Source organism: Rhamphochromis sp. 'chilingali' (genome assembly GCF_963969265.1).
Source record: "Rhamphochromis sp. 'chilingali' genome assembly, chromosome: 22".
In the NCBI taxonomy this organism is placed as follows: Eukaryota; Metazoa; Chordata; class Actinopteri; order Cichliformes; family Cichlidae; genus Rhamphochromis; species Rhamphochromis sp. 'chilingali'.
Window position 1 is genome coordinate 5,368,676 of NC_137950.1, and position 20,628 is coordinate 5,389,303.

Below are 20,628 nucleotides of genomic sequence, written 5' to 3' on the forward strand. Positions count from 1 at the left end.
TCTGATGATGAAATTCTGAGGAATGCAGCTAGTGGTGTCGTTGATAATAAGTTTAATGTTGTTCCACAACTTGTTGGTTGCACCCAATATACACAAGTAGGGATGGGTATCGTTTAGGTTTTATCCGATACTGGTGCCAAACCGGTACTTTTGAAACGGTGCCGGTGCTTAAACGGTGCTCAAACCGGTGCTTAAAGAATGGAGAACACAAAATTGGGCCAAAAACTCATGTTCAGCTGTTTTGTTTTGTTTTTTGGTAAAAAGATAACAATGTTAGCCTTTTCTGCAGCTATGGGGCATATATGGTATCATTCTTGGCTGGAAGCAGTGCTTAAACAATGGAAAAAACACAAACTTTGTCCAAAAACCTCTCATGTTTAACTGTTTTCCACTTTTTCTTTGGTCATTTTAGCCTTTTTGGCCAGGGTGAAGGGAGTATCTACCATCAAACAAGAAGACAGCCGCATGTAGCTATGATGATGTTTGCTAGTTCACCTTACATGCATTAATGTAATAACGTGGTTAGCCTACTCAACGTAAATTACACACGAACAACATGAAGCTACTCACACAGAGAAGAACGGCTGCTGCTGCCATCATCATCCGTCATCATTTCTGCTACACTGGCAGGGCTAGGGGCCAGGACTCTCCTCTTCGGGTTTTTAGGGGATGTTGCAAACTCCGGGTCCGATAACAGGCACCACACCCGCAGTAGATGTGCACAGTGTGAGGTCTCGCAGCAAGCTATCAAATACGGCGCATTTCTCGGCTTTTAAAAAAAACGCTATGCGTCGCCAGGTGTTTCATCAGATTGTAGCTGATGCGAATTCCCAACCCTTATCCTTAGTTGGGCTTTACATACACGATACACAAATAATTTTTTTCAGTATTCAAATGCATAAAACGACAGGTGATAAAGCTGGCTTCACATCCAGCTTCATCTCAGTTTAGTTGTTGCTACTAGCAGACAAAAAACTGCGATCACATTTGGTGTTTATATGGAAGTTCTGTCCATCTTTTTCACTGAGGTACTTTTCAGTCAAACACGCCATCAGTCAGTTTGTCATATGAATCTCATCTACTGTGGTCACATGGGTTTAAAGAGGCACTGAAGCATGTCATCATATTGAGCTGATTACATTAAAAGACACGCAAAGCGGTTTTGTGTATAAAATGCAATGCATGAAGAGAGGCAACATCCAAAAAACCTTCTCCCTCTCCTTCCCATCGCCTTTATTTCCCACTCTTTTCCAGTTTTAATGATTACCTTAATTGCTGTTTTGTTTTTTTCTTCCTCTTTCTTTTTACAGGCCAAACCTATTTATGGTGGATGGCTGTGCTTGGCTCCTGAAGGAACTGACTTTGACAATCCTATGCAGAGATCTCGGGTAAGGGCATTTGTTGTAGTCCTGCATGTTGCTCTATAAAATGTTCGTACAATGTACTGTATGGACATTAATGCTTGCATATCTACTTCCAGTTACCAAAAATGCCCTGAAAGAGGAGTACTGAGTATGATGCCTCTAAGTCGATACAATTGAGGCTAGCCACTAATACCTAATTTCTTCTCACAGAAATGGCAACGGAGATTTTTTGTGCTGTACGAACATGGCTGTCTGCGCTTTGCCCTGGACGAATCGGTGAGTAAAGGATGTTTTTTTTCTGCATTCCGTTCTGTATGGGCGTGGAAGCCAGGCTGTGAAGGTGAAAATCAAAATTGTTTTAGATCTTAAAGTTCAGGGCATAGCAGGTGTCCATGTCTGCGTGTTGTAGTTGTACAGTTTAGGGGTAGTGCAATTTCTTGGTATGTGTGATTCCTACTTCAAAAGACACTGAAAAAGTCAGCTTGCTGTGACTGAGGCTTTGCTGCTGAATCAGTTTTCACTGAGTTTCACTCGACCCATCAGGGCTTTCACTAACACTGTCACTCTCTTTCTTTAGAGGAGCATTTCCTACAATAACTGTTGATCTTACTTGATTATACTCTTGTGTGATGTCTATACAGATGTTTTGGAAACTGCTCATTAAGGCTTTGCAATATGGTTAAAAACAACCCTCCTATATCAGTATACTTAAGAGACATGTGACATTTAACCTGATTATATGTCAGGACATAAAAAAGTTTATGAAGACCGACGTGAGCTATGTAGAAAGTGGTGCAGATGTGAAGGTGATGTGCTAGCTAGAAGATGACTTTGTTGGCATTTGTGGATGACACTGTCTCTGCTGCAACTGTGTGGGAAGCTGCGGCTGGCAACAGTGATTATGTTACTGAAATCAACCATAAACTGTCTAGACAGACCCGAGATTCAGTATAACAGTTATTCAGATGTTGTGCACAGTGTTTGATGCCACAGAAAATGAAAAACTGTGCTTCTCCTCTACTAAGCTACAAGACTGGCTAAAATAAAGGCACTTGAGCCAAATTTGGTATTGTGTTTGTCAGTTTACCTGGGTATTTGGCTGCACAGCGTAAAAGATTTTGGGGTATGCAACCTGACCGGGATAACAGTAAGGTGAAAAGTTGGCTTGAACAGGATGGAGAGTAAGAGTGGAGCTCACGTTGATGAGGAAACAGGTGGGGGGGAAGCAGCATAAAAGCACAGATGGTGGCTGTAGGGGAACGTTTTTAAAACTGTTTCCCCTCACCAAGCTAAAAAAAACAACTTTGTTTTTTACTTAGAAACTTGGAGGAATTATATATTATAATTGCACCACGAAGCAAAAAGCAACAGCAGTGCATACAACAAACATAAGCTACCCACAGACCAGCTGATTTTAACACAGCTGCAAAGGCAACTTGTTATTGGTTAGCAGTTGAGAAATGTTAAAGCGTGAAATAGAGCAGGGCGATATGGCCAAAAATATTTATCATGATATATATTTGAAAATTTGCGATAACGATATAACCGACGATATAATTGATGCGAGACAAAATACAACTCCACAACATTACTAGCGCAAAAAGACAACCTTCCATTTATTTTCACTTAAACAAGAAGCTGGTTTTTATGTACATTAAAGCTTTATAAAAATGTAACAGTGCAAATGCAAATTCCTTGCTGAAAGTTTAACCAAAAGGCATTTCCAGTAGAAATGGGCTGACATATCCTGAGCATAACCATGTATAATATCCACTGAAGTTAAAAAGAGGTGCAGTACGCATTTTTCGGACCATAAGGTGCACGGGATTATAAGGCACATTAAGCGAAACAAAGCAGTCAGATAAATCAAACTTTATTAAACTCATTCTTCTTGCTTCCTCCACTTCTGTACCATTGATTCATTAATGTTGAATTCTCTGGCAGCTGCTCTATTCCCATGTTGTTGCAGTATATTAATGACTAACTTCGTATTGTGGATGGATTATCTCAGTTGTTCTCCTGACTGAAGTTTGGTCCGTTTACAGCATCCGGACATGCGATTGCATTTGTCTCTAACCATGAGGAACCTTCACGTTAACTTTTATAAGTGGAAAAGTGTTAGTGTTCGTCCTCCAGCTTCACTGTTTATGTTATGCTAACATAGCTGTGTCGCTAGCGATCACGTAGCACATCATTATATACCAGCTAGCCCAACTTCAGTAACCCTACAAACGTCACTGCTGTTTAGTTTCCTGTCTTCATTTATGTTGGAAGTGATAGCAGAGCTGTACGTTTGATTTTTTTCAGAAATCTCTCAGTCAGAACATGCAATATCATGCTTAGGTAACTAGCGAAACTAGCGAGCTAACTTCCGCTAGCTTCCTGCTAACTTCTAACTCCGTTAAATGTAATAACTTTTGTTTTCATGGATGCCTGGAAGTTAAACTTTATAGTTACACCTGGTAAAGCAGCAATGCTGATCGTTTTATTAAAGATGAAAGAATTTAGACAGTTTTTAACTCTAAGTGATGCTGCAGTGTTTGTTTGACCTGAAGCACACGGAGTTTAGGACCCAGATTACTCCCAGATTTAAGAGCATCTTAGTCCGACAAATACGACAATAACAACGGCCGCTTGCATGTTCTGCAAAAAAATTTGCTTTGTCGTGTATCTGACGGACAAACACCAAACCAGTTGCACCATTTTTACAAACCAATTCTGGTTCATCTGTTTCACTCAACAATCGGCCATGTGCGTATGAAAACAAAGGCACTGCGCATGCGCGTTTTACTCCCATTCTATCGCGATATTTCATTTTCCTATCGTTGCCTAACATTATACCGGTATTACCGTGAACGGTATAATATGGCCCAGCCCTAGCGTGAAACATTTAAATGCAAGCAGAAAGAGTTCTAATCATTTACAGGAACAATGGAAAACTCTAAAAGATTCTTAAATCAATCAGTCAATATTTGTATGGATGGTTTTTCACTTCATCCAATAAATTGTGCTCAGTTTAGACCCCATGCTTGCTTGTGTGTGTATAATGACTCTGATGCATGTTGTGGATAAAGCATGCAGTTAGTAAGCACTTCATATGGTTTGTTGCTGCGTAGTCAAAAGTAATGCAGCTACTAAAATCATGTGATGTGGCTTAATGATTTCTGACTCCCACATTTCCAATTTTAGACGTTCTCCTTGGAAGTTTGCTTGCTTCGCTTGCTTCTGCTGTGCAGCAGAAACATTTAGTGTTTTATTGTTTGTAGCGTGTTCTCAGTTCTGTCTGGGAATGTGGTCTTGATACTGAAGGTTGATTAAAAACACTTAGCAGTGCTGAAAATCTCAAACCGCATTAGAAACTTTCCTCACTAGTTCACAGAGGAGCGAATAGAACTGAATCATTTCATTGAAATAAGTAAAGGTGCATGTTTAATGTTGTGGAGACTTTGAGTTAAACATTTACTCTCTATAGCTTTTTTCCAAGCTATAGAGAGTAAAAGGCTGGGAAGTGTCTCCTGCCCGCTCTGAGCCTGCGCCTTGTGCTAGTGTAGCGCCAGGGGAATGCGACACGGGTGACCAAACCCATACCAGCCGATCAGGCTGGAGATTAGGCTGCTTGTGAGTAAACACTGGGGGCCGCACACTACCAACCAGCCTGCCGGAAACACAGAGAGTGACTTTCTCATGTATCCTGTAGAAATCATAGGTCACACGAGTGTTTACCTTTGCCTTTCATCTTTCTTTTTGTGAGTGAGCAGGACAGTGAGGGGGAGGGAGATGAGCTGACTTTACATCAGCACATGGTGAATCTCTTTTCTGTTGCCAGTGATGACAATGGGAGGAAATGTGGTGCTTGTGAGCGTGCGTGTGCACGTTTCCACTGTGTAATGTGTTTCCAGCGACACCCAGGCTGGTGTGCAGTTGTTTTCCTCTCATTGTAACAGGGATTCCAAAACTGTCTGCCTCATTGTCTTTTGGTCTTTTCATCTGCTCCACAAGGCAGGAAAAGTGGGTCAGGGAAGTGGCCGCTTTGTGCTCTAGACCCCTGAAGATAGGAACTCTCCAAGCCCTCGGAGCTTATGACAACCGTTACTGTTTTCAAACTCATCAGGCTCATGGTTGTTTACAGAGTAGCTCAAGCCACCAATGGAGGGTTGAAATGATGTGATTGAGGTTGACATTTATTCCTGTTTCTCTGACTTTCTCTGGCCTTGTTGTATCAGAGATTTAGATGAGCCACTCCTACTCGCTCTTTGTCTTTAACTGTTTTGATGGCATTCTCTACACTTTTATTGTCGCATGAAGGGAAAACGACACATTTGGAACCTTATTTTATAGCTTTGCTATCAAGATGCTTCAGAAGGGTTCAGTGTTTGTTTCTTTTTACTGACTAAGACTAAAACAATAGTTTTGATTATAATTATGGTTCACACTCATTCAGTCAGGTGGAGATGCTGTGTAAGGTTTTACATTTTGTAAAACTATTGACCAATAATTTGCACTGTGTAGTCACAGGGTACTATATGGCATTCTCGACTATAAATAATACTTTCTAAACTGTAGACCACTTGTTGCATTTGAGCAGCAGAATGCAGAATGCTAACCCTTCCTCTTCTTTATTCTTCCTTGTTGCTGCTTCTCTGCTAAACAGACAAGACAGATTTTTGACACACACACTTGCAAAGCCAAGCCAAATGTATTTATAAAGCACTTCAAACAGCAGCCACTAGCCAAAGTGCTGAACATGTGCGTAAAGACTATAGAATACAGCGCTGTCTCTCTCCGTCACTGTAGAGCTCAGCAGTATGACTAGAAAAAAATCCTTGGAATTGCCACAGTTCCTCCAATGTCTGAAACAAGCTGTTTAGTTGGGAAGGACAAGTAAACATTTGGAGTGACTGGAAACCTGACTAAAATCCTACCACACGCCGGTAAAATTTAAAAAAAAGAACAAAAAACAAGACCACGCAGAGTGAAACTCGCCCCAAAGGGCAAAGGATAGACTAACCTTTCATGTTTTGTTTTTAGTACAATATGATGACATCCTGTTATGCTGTCGTTATGCTGTCATTATGATGTCGTAGAGCGTAAAGTGTGCTCTCCGTGCCCTTTCGTATGATATATTACTCAATATGGTTTCTTGAAATTTTTTCAAGGTGAACTTTGGGCGCTGACAATGAAGGTCAAGGTCAAATACTAAGCCAACCTAGGTATTCATGTCCTCCCAGGCCTAGTATATTATCTCTTAAGGTTCTGCTGATTTTTCACGTTCGGCGTGACCTTGACCCACTGTTCACACTGATAAAATCAGGACTAGCTCTTATTGGTATCTACCGTCACACAAAATATGAAAATGATATCTAGAAAACTGCGGACACTAGACTGCTAGCAAACAGACAGAATCGATTACACACTCCTTCCCTTCAAGGGCAGAATAATAATAACTAATGTTAATTAATATTTTAGACAAGAATTAGTAACAAAATATATAGTTTTTTTTAATGTTCTGGCTATTTTAATATTCAGAAATCATGCTCTGCTCGACTGTTTAGTTCCTCTTGCTTTACAGACACCCACATATAAGCAAGCTTTGTTCTGATTGGCTTCTCCACACAAACAACAGGTAACACAGGCAGGTTTCTGTGCTCACTGCCAGAACTGCGTGTTGGAGACGGCCACTAAGAGTATCCCCTTTCACTGAAATCTCAGGGATTAAAAGGATTAATTGGACTTAACTCTTTGGCTGCGTTTAATATGAGCGTCTGCCACTGGAACAGTGTATATACTGTACATAAGATAAAGTAAGAGGGAAAATGATGGGTTTCCTTGAATCCCAAGATCGTTTAACTTGGAGCAATGACGTCGTCTGATATTTTTCGCCATCTAGGCAGCGGTCTATCTGAAGCAGTACACCCTTAATGCTGAACTATTTTCTCCATGAAAAGAGGGAAAGATGCTTTTCTGTCTAATGCAGCATTCCTCCTTTAATGCCCTTATTTGGTGAACTGCAGTGTACTTGCAGCTCCGGGACCATACAGAGAAAGAGAAAAGGAGCACTAGCCCCTAAAAAAAAAAAAAAAAAGGGAAAAAAACCCACAGAGGAAACGTCAGATATGCCCCAGACCCAGACATTCCTCACACACAGCCTGCCACAGTAAGCACCCTGCTCCGCTGATGCTGGCCCATCATAATGCTTCCCATACTTGAACGTCACTCTTAAACAAGTAAATGAATGGAAAGGGAGACATTTTTCATGAAGATCTAACACAGAGTGGGACCACCCTGAAAGCTTTTAGGTTAAAAGGTCAATGACCATGAGAACACGCTGAAGAAGAGGTCAGGAGGTGACCGCTTTAATCCAGAGCTGCTTCTGTTTTACATCATGTTTTAGAAAGGGAAACTGGGATTTCTGTCACCAGTGCTGCTAGAATAACCCACTCTAGCACATCTCAATCAGTTCATGGTTGTTTTAACATTTAGGGTTCTCTGTGTTAAAGGTTTTGATGATGGGGAACTGTATCGAGGAACAAGCAGCACATAAAACAGCAGTCTCTCTCCAGAGCCTGCTGTGGCGGATTTGCCTTTGGCTCTGCCTGTAAAAAGCCTCCTGGAGGATTTGTCATTTATGGAGTGGGTGTACTCCACTCAATTCTACAGCTGGCCCACTTATTTTTTCATGCCGTTTTAACAGTTTTCTGGAAAGTTTACTGTTGGGCTGGGGCTGTAACATAAAATGTTTTTTTTTTAAATACAGATTTTACCTAAAAGTCCATTTTCTTAGCATGAAGCATTTTAATTGTCAGTCTCGTGTGGGTTGTATTGTTTGAGTGCCGTTTTCTCTGTGTTGTTGTTTCTTGTGTCGTGTCAGCCAGAGATCTCGAGAGGACTGTATGAGAAAGTCGTTTCTTTTAATAATACCCCATAGCCAAGCTAAAATTAGTCACCACATGGAAGACGGACACAATTGGAGGATATGGAATTGGCCTGGTTTTGTAAAAATCAAACCCAGGACAATTCATTTGTTTTTGAATAGTAGCCTTGGCAGATACATCTCCTTTGTTTTGGTGCCAGTAGCCGAGGGCAGTTTCTAAGCAACAAGTTGCCTTTATGCTGTCAGCATCAGCTGGACTGCAGTAGTTCATGCTCCACCTAGCAGCAACAAAATACAGTAAAGCCACCTTCGGGCACAGTGAACAGCGAAATCAATCTTACTTACTGGATCAAACACCAGTAAATATATTACAAGAAATCCAGTTTTAACAAGTTTGCTTTTCCTAAAAGTCCACATGCTGAACACATTAAAAATAGTAAGGCTGCTGAGGACTTTGTTCAATAAAATATTTTACAGTCAGTATTTGCATAGGAAAACAGTAAGGCCACTGTATTTCAGAATTTTCAAGGGATTTTCTAGCAGGCAGGAAAACCTTCAGGAGTCATCGTCTAATTTTGAGCCTCTTAAGGAGGACATGAAGCACTAAACATCCATCCATCCATTCGCTTCTGCTTATCCTTTTCATGGTCGCGGGGGGTGCTGGAGCCTACCCCAGCTGTCAAAGGGCGAGAGGCGGGGTACACCCTGGACAGATCGCCAGTCTGTCGCAGGGCTAACACAAAGGCTAATTTACATCATCATCAACTCTGTCTGTGAAGCTGGATTTAAGAAATAAGTGCTTAATGTTAAAGTTTCAAAAGTATGTTTAGTGCCATCTGCTGTCAGTACTGAACTGATGTTGTCATGTGGTTTAGTTGGTTGCAGCAAATAGACATTAGCTTATGTTAGCTAACCAGTGAAAGAATTGATAACTCAGAGGAAAATAAGGAGACTATAACTAAAAATCAGTTTAAATGGATCACTTTTGTGCTGCCCCAGGCTGCAGCAATGAGTTTTATGTTAAAGCTGAGGATATACTGTCCACTTTCACTGTCTCTTTAGACGTAAGTGGCTCTACGGATTTTGGCTAGCTGCACTCAAACGGGAAAATCCAGCTGTTATCTGTAATGTTCGGGTTTGTAAAGCACTTTATGAATGAGATCTGTATAGAGGAGACCCTGTTTGAGTCACCAGACCGACAAGCTGGAGTTCACACTCCAGCTTTACCTCACCAGGCCGGGTGTAGCGAGTCGTGCAATCAGCCAGCAAAGCAGATCTTCGCATGATGCAATCAGCGCTATTTTATAAAATGTTCTCTTTTTTCCCAACACAACACAAAGTTTCCTGCATAACAGGTTACTACATGCGTATCACACCAACAAATCACTAACTTCTAATATGAAGTACTCCGTCGCACCCATCAAACATTTTTTTCCTGCAGACATGCTGCTGATGATTCCTAGTCATGCTTCGGCAAGAAGCGTAGTTATGTTTGCGGTGTGGTGCACTTACGTATGTAGTAAACAGTTTGGATGTGTTTGGGCAAAGAGAGATGATTTCATTGCATAAAATAGCGCTGATTGAGGCTGGATCCAACAGAGGGTAAAATCCAGGAGTTTTCCATGCTAAACTCCCAAATTTTATAACATTAAAATATAGCAGAGATGCAGGCTGCTAGAGCTGATCAGAGTCTGCTAGGCCTCAGCTACTAGGTTGTGGCCTAGTTACTATTGGGTGTGTGGGTGGAGCATTTTTTTTATGTTTCATTCCTTCATTTAGATCATTAAAATCAGGTGTTTGAATCACTTTAATGGCCACAGGTGTATAGGACGAGTATGAAACTCAGTGACCTGGCAGTATAAAGGCCATAAATGTCAATAATTGCATGCTGAATGAGTAAAAATGTTCAAACTGAGCAACATTACATTTATGTGTTTCGTGTGTTGTGCTGCACCAGAAAGACCGTGTTCTTTTTGGTGCAGACCCATAAGTCTCCACCCATTAAAGGGACAATATTTCTGTTCCTCAGCCTTAAAGCAGAGATAAAACATTCATTCTTAAAACTATCCGTGTACTAGGGCTGAACGATTATGGAAAATAATCTAATTGCGATTTTTTTTGCCCCAATATTGCGATTGCGATATGCGATTATTTTTTAAGGTCTTTGTCTTCTGTATTATTAAACAAAGACAAGCAATACATCATATAGTATGGCCAATACTATATTACATTAATTTTAAACTGTTCTTTCCTGGAAGACAGACCTCTGTTATGATGACATGAGGTGATGCATGAATTGATGACTGACATTTTTATTTAACTTCTTCAATCACAACAGTATATTTGAACATACACAATAGTTTATTTTTAGCTTACAAACATCTGAGCATAAAGTGCTGACAAGGAACCCTGGTGTAAACATTAAAATGAAAGTCAGTACAATGTGCAGATTGCAGAAATATACATAAAAAAAATCAGTGGCTTTACCACACTCAGTTTTTCGACATCTGTGAACTACTAGACAGTCATTCAATTAAAAATAATATTAAATAAATAAAACTAATAAATAAAAAATACATCTTACTGATCTCTGCAGTCAGTAACATTACACATAAAGTGCAAACATAATAGCAATTGTATAAACACACACACAAACACGCCTTTAAAGTTTAAAGGCGTGTCTAGCCTTCTGACGGTCTAGCCTTCTGATTAGCTAATCAGAAGGCTAGTTCTGATTAGCGTCACCGCTGTCTCGGTGGAGTTTAATAAACTCGGCCGTCTGCTTCTTGCTATCTAAAATATAACCAGACACTGGTGTAAATTCTCGACTGTCTCATACTTCTGTTTAATAAGTTTTCTGTTTGACGTTTAGTCAGCTGTGTGAAAACCAAGGAGGAACCCACCCGGGGGATTAATAAAGTTTTATTTTATCTAATCTAATAACTTTAATCTCAGCCAAACCGATTTACTCACGAACAAACAAAACACTGAAAAAAGCCCAACAATAACATTTTTAGGTTGTCTAAGTGACTTATATATTACGTTTAACCCGAGCAGCGAAACTCCGCGGTGATCTGAAAATGATGTGCCGGGAGTTGTGCCGTTCTCGGCCGCATCAGTAACCCTCGAGCTCCCGGCTAGCTGTCGAGCTGGTGGGTAGCAGACGCCTCTGAAAACGTCGAAGCACTTTTGCAAATATGGGATATCTTGATAAACCGAGCAGATATTTGATGTTTACACAACTACTTTCTCGCCTGAAAATATGTTAAAAGTTTATTTTGTGACCCAGAAAGATTAGTATGAGTAATTTTAAAACTTAGTAGCGGCCGCCATTGCTGGAAACTGGAGTTTGGCTGGGCCGCGCTATGAATTCTGGGATATGGTAGTAATTTGGACAGCCTTCGGCGCGTCGCTGTGACGTAATCGGTCTACAAATGCGGCCTCAGGAGGATGCAGCCCATGAATTTGGACATGTCCAGAGTATAATCGCAGCCTTTGCGGTTAGAAAATTGCACTTGATCATGTCGCGATATTATCGCAAATGCGATATATCGTTCAGCCCTACCGTGTACCTGCTCTCATTTGCTGTTTGGTTGTTGTTGAAATGGTTTTGTGAGCTTTAATCTGAGAATCTGGCGTTTCTGGGTCTTTCTGTGCAGAGTTTGCATGTTCTTCCCGTGTTTGCGTGGGTTCCCCGGGTACTTCGGCTTCCTCCCACAGTCCAAAGGCATGCAGTTAGTGGTGATAGGTTAATTGGAAACACAAAATTGCCCATAGGTACGAATGTGGGCGTGAATGGTTGTCTCTCTGTGTTAGCCCTGTGACAGACTGGCCTGTCCAGGGTGTACCCTGCCTCTCGCCCTAAGACAGCTGGGATAGGTTTCCTGAGCTTAGTTGTTTGTTTCGTAGAAAAGTTGAGTCAGAAAGTACTGATGCTGAGAAGAGATTACTAGAGTACACCGACTCAGAATTGTTTTCCACTTCTTAAAGCGCTGCTGGGCTTCAGCTTCTCTGATCACAGCAAATATCGTTCGATTTATTAATGTGGCATTAGTCTTGCAACCCTGTGGGCTTGCACATAGTTGTCAGCCATTTGGTCCTTATTTTCACACATGATCATTTTTCTTTCTATTAGAGGAAATTCTTCCACAGCGTCTCAGTTCTGAGGTACGACGCCATGTAATTGCCATATTTGGCAGGCCCTAGGGCTTTACAGATAGATCTTAATAAAGCTGGATCTGTGTTCAGTGGCCTTAAAAGGAGCTGGAAAAAGACCCAGCACCTGTTTTACATCTGTAGCAGGCACAGTGCAGCAAAGGCTGATAACAGAGCGGCAGGATTCTGAGAAGGTCGGAGAGGAAGTTTGGAGGGTTTTCTCGACATTAACGAGACTGTACAGGTTCAAATGGCAGTCGGACCACACAAAACATACAGGGAAGTGACGTCAGAGCTAGGGCAGGGCGATATGACCAAAAATATTTATCACGATATACATTTGAAAATTTGCAATAACAATATAACTGATGATATAATTGACACTAGACAAAATACTTTACAACTCCACAACTTTATTAATGCAAAAAAACCAAAAACCCATCAATGTATTTTCACTTAAACAAGCAGCTGTTTTTTATGTGCATTAAAGTTATATAAAAATTTAACAGTACAAATGCAAATTCCTCGCTGACAGTTTAACCAAAAGGCATTTCCAGTGGAAATTGGCCGACATATCCTCAGCATAACCATGTATAATATCCACAAAACTTAAAAAGAGGTTATACACACATGATACGGTAATATTATGTTGAAGCACAGTACGTAGGCCAGGCTCCTGCCTACGATAGCCATAATGCTCCGACAATCCATCAAGCGGTGCGGGTTCGTAGCTTAGCAAAAACATTTGACAGAGTTTCGAGCGCCGTGTACATAAAATCGTTTCGAGGTCGGTAAACACAACCAGAATTCATACATAAGGCACACGGGATTATAAGGGGCTCTGTCGACTTTCAGAAAAATCAAAGGATTGATTTTAAGTGTGCCGTATTTTCCAAACAACACGGTAATAACGACGGCCCGCTAGCATGCTCTACCAAAAATAGTGCTTTGTTGTGTATCTGATGGACGAAAGCCAAACCAGTTCCACACCACTGAAGTTGCAGCATTTTTACAAACCAATTCTGATTCATCTGTTTCATTCAACGATCCGCTTTCGCCCTTCTCGTTCTGCGTCGCCGCCATGTGCGTATGTAAATAAAGGCACTGCGCATGCGCGTTTTACCCATATTCTATCGCGATATTTCATTTTCTTATCGTTGCCCGACAACACAAACAACACAAACGTTATACCGGTATTACTGTGAACAGTATAATATGGCCCTAGTCAGAGCTTTGACTGTGGTTTGTGCTTTGTGGATCAACCATGACGCTGAAAGCTATCAGTCTCCATGCTACAAACAGCTCTGTTCTTCACTGAGCATGCTGTTACCTTCACTTTTCACTCAGTGTGCTATAACAGAGGACTCAACTCGTTACCATAGTGACGTGGCGATAGCAGCCGAGGGTTCGTACAGTATGATAGAGAGATCTGAAGCATGTTTTCCTTTGGAACGTGATATGAGTATTTAGCTGGGCGAGCACACCACACATTTGTTCTCGCTCTGTTTTTAAAATGAACAGGTCTTAGGTCTCTAACCTAACACTTCCCTCCGCTTAGCTATGTGACGCACAAGCACAAGCAAATATGGAGGCTAATTTGTAGGTCTGTGCTGAGTACCATACATGCATGTTAAACATAATGATTGGCCATGAGGGAGATAGTAGAGATCTTTCACATGTCACATGCAAAAAAAAAAAAAGTAAAACAGTTACCCATATCTCCAAAGTGAAAACTGGATTACCTACACAGTGTATAAATATCCAAATATTTGGATACGTCTCTGCTCATTTTTTCATATTGTGTCTTTTCTAGCCAAGCACGCTCCCTCAGGGCACAGTCAACATGAACCTGTGTACAGACGTCATTGATGCAGAGCCCAAGACGGGCCAGAAGAACTCACTGTGCATCATCACACCTGACCAGGAGTACTACATCAGAGGAGAGAATAAGGAGATCATCAATGGGTAATTTGTCCAGATATGATTACTGATGGGTTGTCACAGGGTTGGATGCTGATGTCTGATATTCAGAAATCTTTGGGCATGTGTGTTTGTGCACGCACACACCTGCAGGTGGAGTGAACAGCTGATTGTCTACCCCCGAACCAACAAACAGAACCAGAAGAAGAAACGCAAAGTTGAGCCTGCCACCTCCCAGGTAATCCTCCTCACAACACAAACGTTCAAAGGTCAGGATCATGCGCCACCTTCTTTAGGCCGTCATTTTTGACTTCATTGTGCGTTCACATCCAGGAGCCGGGTCCAGCCAAGGTAGCAGTAACTGGGTCTGGTATCCCAGAAGCGGAAAAAGTTCCAGATTCAAGCTCCATCATCTGGCAGGAAGAACTGAACCAGAGGGAGGCTGAAGGGGCAGCAGTCTGGACTGCTGCTGAGCTACCTTCAGGATCACCACTGCCCCCTACAGGTAAGGAGAAATAACACATTATAAATAAGGTCAAAGGTGATATTCAAAAAGGATGTAACCAAGTGAAAAAGACACCACATTTAAGTTTTTCATTAGGCTTTACCCAGCCAGTTGATTTCTAGATAATGGGTTGTTTATTATTGAAGAAGAAATTAAAGCAATTTAAAATGACATAAAAATACATGTTTCCAAGGTAGAGAGTCTAATCAAATGGGTTTTTGTTTTTTTAAGTCAAATGTATTCAATTAATCTTATTTTAAATAAATATATGGCATCATGGCATCTTCTGTTCCTCATCTGTAGGGGACTCTGCATCTGCGGCCCAGGCTTCTGATGCAGGCTCAGTGAACGGTGATGAAGTGGACCGGGGCGGCCTGCCGTTGCACGGCTCCACCCCCCAGCCTCCCAGCGACCTGCTGTCCCCGACCGGCTCCTGCTCCAGCCTGGGAGGCATTCCGCGCTGCCTCTCACCAGCTCCCAGCGACCCCTTCCCCTCCGGCAGCTCCCTGCTCTCCAACGGCTCTCACATCAGCGGCTCAGTCAGCTCTCTCGACTCGGATGCCAGCGGCAGCACGGTGACGAGCACAGACAGCCACCCGGCCACCCAGAGGAGCGGTCACTCCTACAGCCACCACGACACTCCGCGGTCTCGGCGGTTGGAGGCTGAGGCTAGAAAGGCTGAGAAGAGGAGCCGGTTCAGGAGCCCAGACAGGCAGGAGAGAGAGGCCGTCTTCAGCCCCGAGAGGAGGTCAGTGTTCACTGACTTCTAAACTTTCTCTTATGTTATACAAATCATCCAGCAAAACAGCAACAAGTGAAGCATTTGGAAGCTGAGCTGTTTTCATTTTACATTAATGATAATCTGATTTCACAGATATTCGCAAGACGTCTCTCTTTGTATGCAAACAGCTGTTAATGCAATCTGACTGATTTTGTCACAAATTCAGTCAGACTGATCAGTGGAAATGGTGAATTGTGCAGCCTTGTACAGTTATTGTGCCGTCTTTTGGATCCATCTTGTCTCATCTTCCCAATATCTCAGAAAATAAATTACACTACCTCTTCTAGGTTGTAGCTACGGTCGATAGCCAACCTGACTGTCAATAAAGCTCTCTGGGAGTTGATCACGATTAGGTTAAGTCACACAGCGTTGTCATTTGTCCACAGACATTTAAATATAATACACAAACTATGAACTCTAGCTCTGTCTTAGTTGTATTTTTTGTGCTCAGATGGACTTGATTGAAAAAAGTACTACATGTGAGCATGCAGGTAGCATGTTGATAAGCAAAGGTGATAAGATCCTGCTGCGAACTAGCAGTTTAATCAGCATCTGATTAAACCTGATGAACCAGGTCAGTGGAATGCTTTCTTAGAATCTCAGCTCTCTGCGTTATATTGGATAGCATCAGTTTTTTACCCGTGTTTTTATGGGAAAATGTGTTCCTTAACAATCACCCCTGCCTTTCAACTTTTTCCTCCTTTTAAAAAAGCACACAGTGCAGGTTTTGTACTTTCCGTTCAGCAATCTGACTCTCCACGACTGGTTATGTTTGTGAAAGGTCTCTCTCGCACACACAGACACCAGTGAGGGCAACACTTCAAACAAACCTAGTAGGTGAGGTTGTTACAGGGGTAGCGGGGTCATCTTTTTCCTCCCAGAGCCAGCTTCCTGTGCCATTCAGATAGCTCCATGCCTGCCAGGCCCAAAGGGAAAAGGAGGTGGAGGAAAGTGGCCCTTGAACATTATTAGTGTCCTGAACCAGTTCATGTTCAAGTGAACACACATCTGTCTGTACAGCAACCAGGGGAGCAGCCTAGGAGCCGCTTTCCAACACTTACCAATGTTAATGTGCCATTATGTAAATGGCACATTAACACAGCAGGCATCTGCATAGCAACAGCAGCCAGCTTTATATTTTTTGACATTGCAGTGTTGGGCCAAGGATGGAAAATAGACACAACAACTCGAAGATGTGGTCCCTGACTGAGAAATGTCATTAAATCCCGTTACGACTGAAATCCCTTTCCTGAAAGTTCATACTTATTCACTGCCGAGTTTGTTAGTTCAGCTCAGGATGAGATGATCGAAGCAAAGCCTCTGGTCAGCAAGATCCATCTAGAAGTAGATGTCGCAACAAGGTAAACTTGTGGAAGGATCATAAAGGGTTTTCTACAGCTGACTGCATGGCCCAGTGTTGGCAGCATGGCACTACTGTGTTAGTTTTCTGCTAGTTTTGAGTCTCCATCATTCACACTGGCTACCTCGTGCAGGTTTATCAAAAGGCACGAGCTTTTGTCCTTGCATGATGGGCTTACATGGTCCAGGCCTGCCTGCCTGCCTAACAGATGAACCTTTGTCATTTCGCCCCGTTTCACATTCAGTCATTTGGTTTTAATTTGAATAATATTTTAAAGTTCAAGGAAATTCCCTTTAAAAAGACAGCACGTGCCAAGTGGTGCTTTTCTTTTTCCTAACTGAAATGAAGTAACAGAAGCAACAGCACTTAGCCAGAAAGTGCATGTGCACTCCTGGTCCTTGTCTGTTCCTCATCTGATGTGTATTTCTGACAACTTCATGTGAGCCTGACTGGGGCAAACGGTGGCCTCCACACTGTCCTCATCCTCCTCCCCTCTGCTTTATTCCCTTTTAAGGGCAGCGACTGTAGCAGAAGTGTCCCCAAATAAGGGCAGCATTTAAGCAAAAGAGTAATATAATATTTCCCACTGCTTCTTGCCCTCTTCCTCTCTGTAATGCAGATTTCTGTTATTGAACAAAAGGCCTGTGTGGGAATGTGTCAGAGCAGGCGGTGTTGTGTGTCACAGACTGAGGAAGGTTGCAGATGGACTTGAGCGAGCGTAGGCTGTTCTCAGATCTGTGATCCAGCACTCATTTTACCCTTGAGAGATTGTTCTGTGAATGAGTTTCTTTAGCGTAATCTGTTGCAGATGATCAGCCTGTCCACTACATCAAAGACCCATGACTATTTACTGGGAACATCTCAACTCTTTACATTTACATTTGAAGTATTTGCATTTTTTTTTCCTTCGCCCAAAGAAACATTTCTTGACAGCACTGGCAGAGCAAGCTTTCATTTCCCCTTAGGAGGCGTGACTTAAAAACCTGCTGCTACAGTGTCACAGACCTGAAGATTAACCCATAATGACTTTAATCCTGCAGCAGCAAAAGCTTTCTAAACGCATCAACAACTTTACCTGCTGTTTGACTGCAGGGTCAGAAATATAAGCAAGTTTCTGCTTCCAGTATCTGGCACCGATGATCAGTGCCAAAGGGAAAAAGTTCCCAGGGTTTTAAGTATTTGGAGAATGACGCTTTTTTTGGGGGGTAATTTTGCAAACATGTGGTCTCCACACAGAGAGGCCCAGCACTTTTGAATTAGGAATCCATTTGTACTATAATGCTACAGGTTGCTTTAAGCAGACCTGTAGATTTATACTCTATTATGAGTTAGTCAGTACTGTAAATCAACCAGTCTTAACAGCACAAGTCCATTGTGATCATCAAGACTGTAAGAACAGAAACAAGCAGATGATCCCAGAGCTAGGACAACTGATCTGATTAGTGACTAAATGTTTGTCAGGCTGCTGTAGAAGAAAATCTCTAATTTTCTTCCAGTTAACTCATTCCCAATTCCAGCGTCTTGAACAGTTTTTTTTTAACACAGTACAAGTTAGGTCAACATGCCAGTTGAGAGCCTTTCAGTGTCATTACCATTCATGACGATTTATAGAAACTGAATGCCTTACATGTTTAACCAAAGTGTGCATTTGTTTGCAGTCGCTCCGGTGTTATCGAGAAGTTGGAGGCCTTGGAGTTGGAGAATCCAGAAAAAATGGAGGTGGAGGAGTCGGGGAGAAGCAGAGTCAGACAAGGCCGAAGTGAACACAGACGCTTCCAGAGAGAGGTAACGTGTGTGAGTGTGGGTGTGTTCAGTCCAACAGTGCCAATATTGTGCTGCACTTCACAATAGATATGTGTAAACAGTGATTTTCAACAACATCACATGGAAAGCCAGATGTGTTCTCAGCAGTGGCCCTACCAGGACAAGTTTTGGTTCCCCCTCTGCCCCGCTGCTATCCCACCGCTCCTCCTCTTTCTTTTCCCTTATCCTCACCCTCTTCCCTCCGTCCTCTCCCTCTCTCTGTCCTGTCTTTGTTTTGCTTGTAGGTCAGAGGTCAGCAGGGGTTGCTGTATTCATTTCCAGTTTCCACTCTGTGGTGGGATTCCCCTGGTGATTACATTTTCCTTTCCCACCCTAGCCCCTTGCGCTAAGTTTGAGCAACTCGGGCCTGAGTTTAGCAAGACAGTGACCCGACACAGAGTCCCCACTCGGACACCACTTGGCCCTGGATCTGTTTCACCATAAAAATATTGCGTACACGTACGCAAATAAAGCAGCCAAGACTGCTTGTGTGTCTCTTACTGCACACAAACGCTCTGTTCTCCTTATTGTTGCGTTGAAACAATGCACACATTTCCAGCTGACGCATTTAGCCTCATGCTAACAGTGTGTATTTTTGTTTTCAGCCTCTTTGATTCAGTGCCGAATTCGGCCTCATAAAACACATGGGCTCAACAAAGTAGTGTTTGTCATGAGATTTCTCCACAGCTCATTAATACCCACTCAAACAGACCTGATTACAAAAGAATGGGTCAGTGATTCTTGCCTGTTCTGTGTGTTTTCTATAAAAACATTTGCCCGCTACTTATTACTTGCACTATTATGCAAACATTCTGGTAGAGCCAATTTACACAAATCTCACAGAAAACTCAAACATGCATCTATGCTTCCTTTTTTCGTCTGTACTATGGACTGTTTTCTATGTGAAGGATGCAGTGCAAAGTGTTATAAATTACTCATCACTTGTATTGTTGATGTTGAGCATGGGAATGCTGACTGTAGTTCACTAAATGGCTGTGGGTGTCAGTAGTGACAGTAGTTTCTTGGAAGTTGCTGAGAGCTTCTTTAAGGGTGTTTATATGCGTGTGTTGTTTAGGAACAGAGGCAAGACGTGGGTCAGGGTCTGGACTTTCCCTCTACCCTGCCCCCTCTGAGAAGAGCCAAGTCGTTGGACCGGAGGACCACTGAGTCAGTCATGACGGTGAGTGTTCTCTTGTTTTTGTAAAGTCTGTGATCATGCTAAAACTCCAAGTGTTCCTGTCGGAGAATTGACCTCTCAAAGGGAGCAGTTTGTTTTCCAGCCTTACTCACTAATTGGCAAGAGTCACTGCAGCAGCGGAGATGATAAGAAGTCAGCTGCTGTTGTTTGCTCAGCATGTTGATGGGAATTGTTAGTTCGTCATCCCGCGTTACATCATTATTCGTTTGTTGTGTTATACGCTTGTCTCACACATTAGTTACCTAAAAAACTGTTTGTGATTTTTAATGAATAAATAAGATGATTGAAAAATTTGTTTATATTCATTGAACAATGTTGGCTTTACATTTAAAGCCACTCATAGCGACGTTTCACTGGGCTAAAAGAGCCCCGTTTATAGGGACTCTGGTAGGTTTCCTTTAAAAAAACAAACACTTTCCCTCCTCGTATACTTTGACAGTGGGTGGATGCTCATGTTAAACATGGTAAAATCAGAGTATGTACAGCTTAACCATGTCAGCGCAAGTAAACCCTGTGAGTACCTTTTCAGATTGGCTTAACGCAAGCTGACGCATCACAACTCATTACAGCTTGTTTTTCATTACATCAAGTAACACTTAACTAAGTGGAGTAGTTATAGCAACCCGGTCAAACATCACACGACGTCATTTGTATGCGATGGTATATGTGTT

The 20,628-nt window shown here is 42.1% G+C and overlaps 1 protein-coding gene across 3 annotated transcripts in view; it reads left to right on the top strand.

Annotated features, from left to right (window-relative positions):
- LOC308390821 (myosin phosphatase Rho interacting protein) overlaps nt 1–20,628 on the top strand; it is a 46,985-nt gene that overhangs the window by 6,322 nt on the left and 20,035 nt on the right. For all 3 annotated transcript variants that reach the window (XM_080873116.1, XM_080873115.1, XM_080873117.1), the window contains exons 2-9: nt 1,311–1,388; nt 1,575–1,640; nt 14,204–14,355; nt 14,464–14,548; nt 14,644–14,815; nt 15,119–15,563; nt 18,615–18,741; nt 19,835–19,939. In XM_080873116.1, coding sequence (XP_080729242.1) covers nt 1,311–1,388; nt 1,575–1,640; nt 14,204–14,355; nt 14,464–14,548; nt 14,644–14,815; nt 15,119–15,563; nt 18,615–18,741; nt 19,835–19,939 — 1,230 coding nt within the window. The remainder of the gene's footprint in view (nt 1–1,310; nt 1,389–1,574; nt 1,641–14,203; nt 14,356–14,463; nt 14,549–14,643; nt 14,816–15,118; nt 15,564–18,614; nt 18,742–19,834; nt 19,940–20,628) is intronic.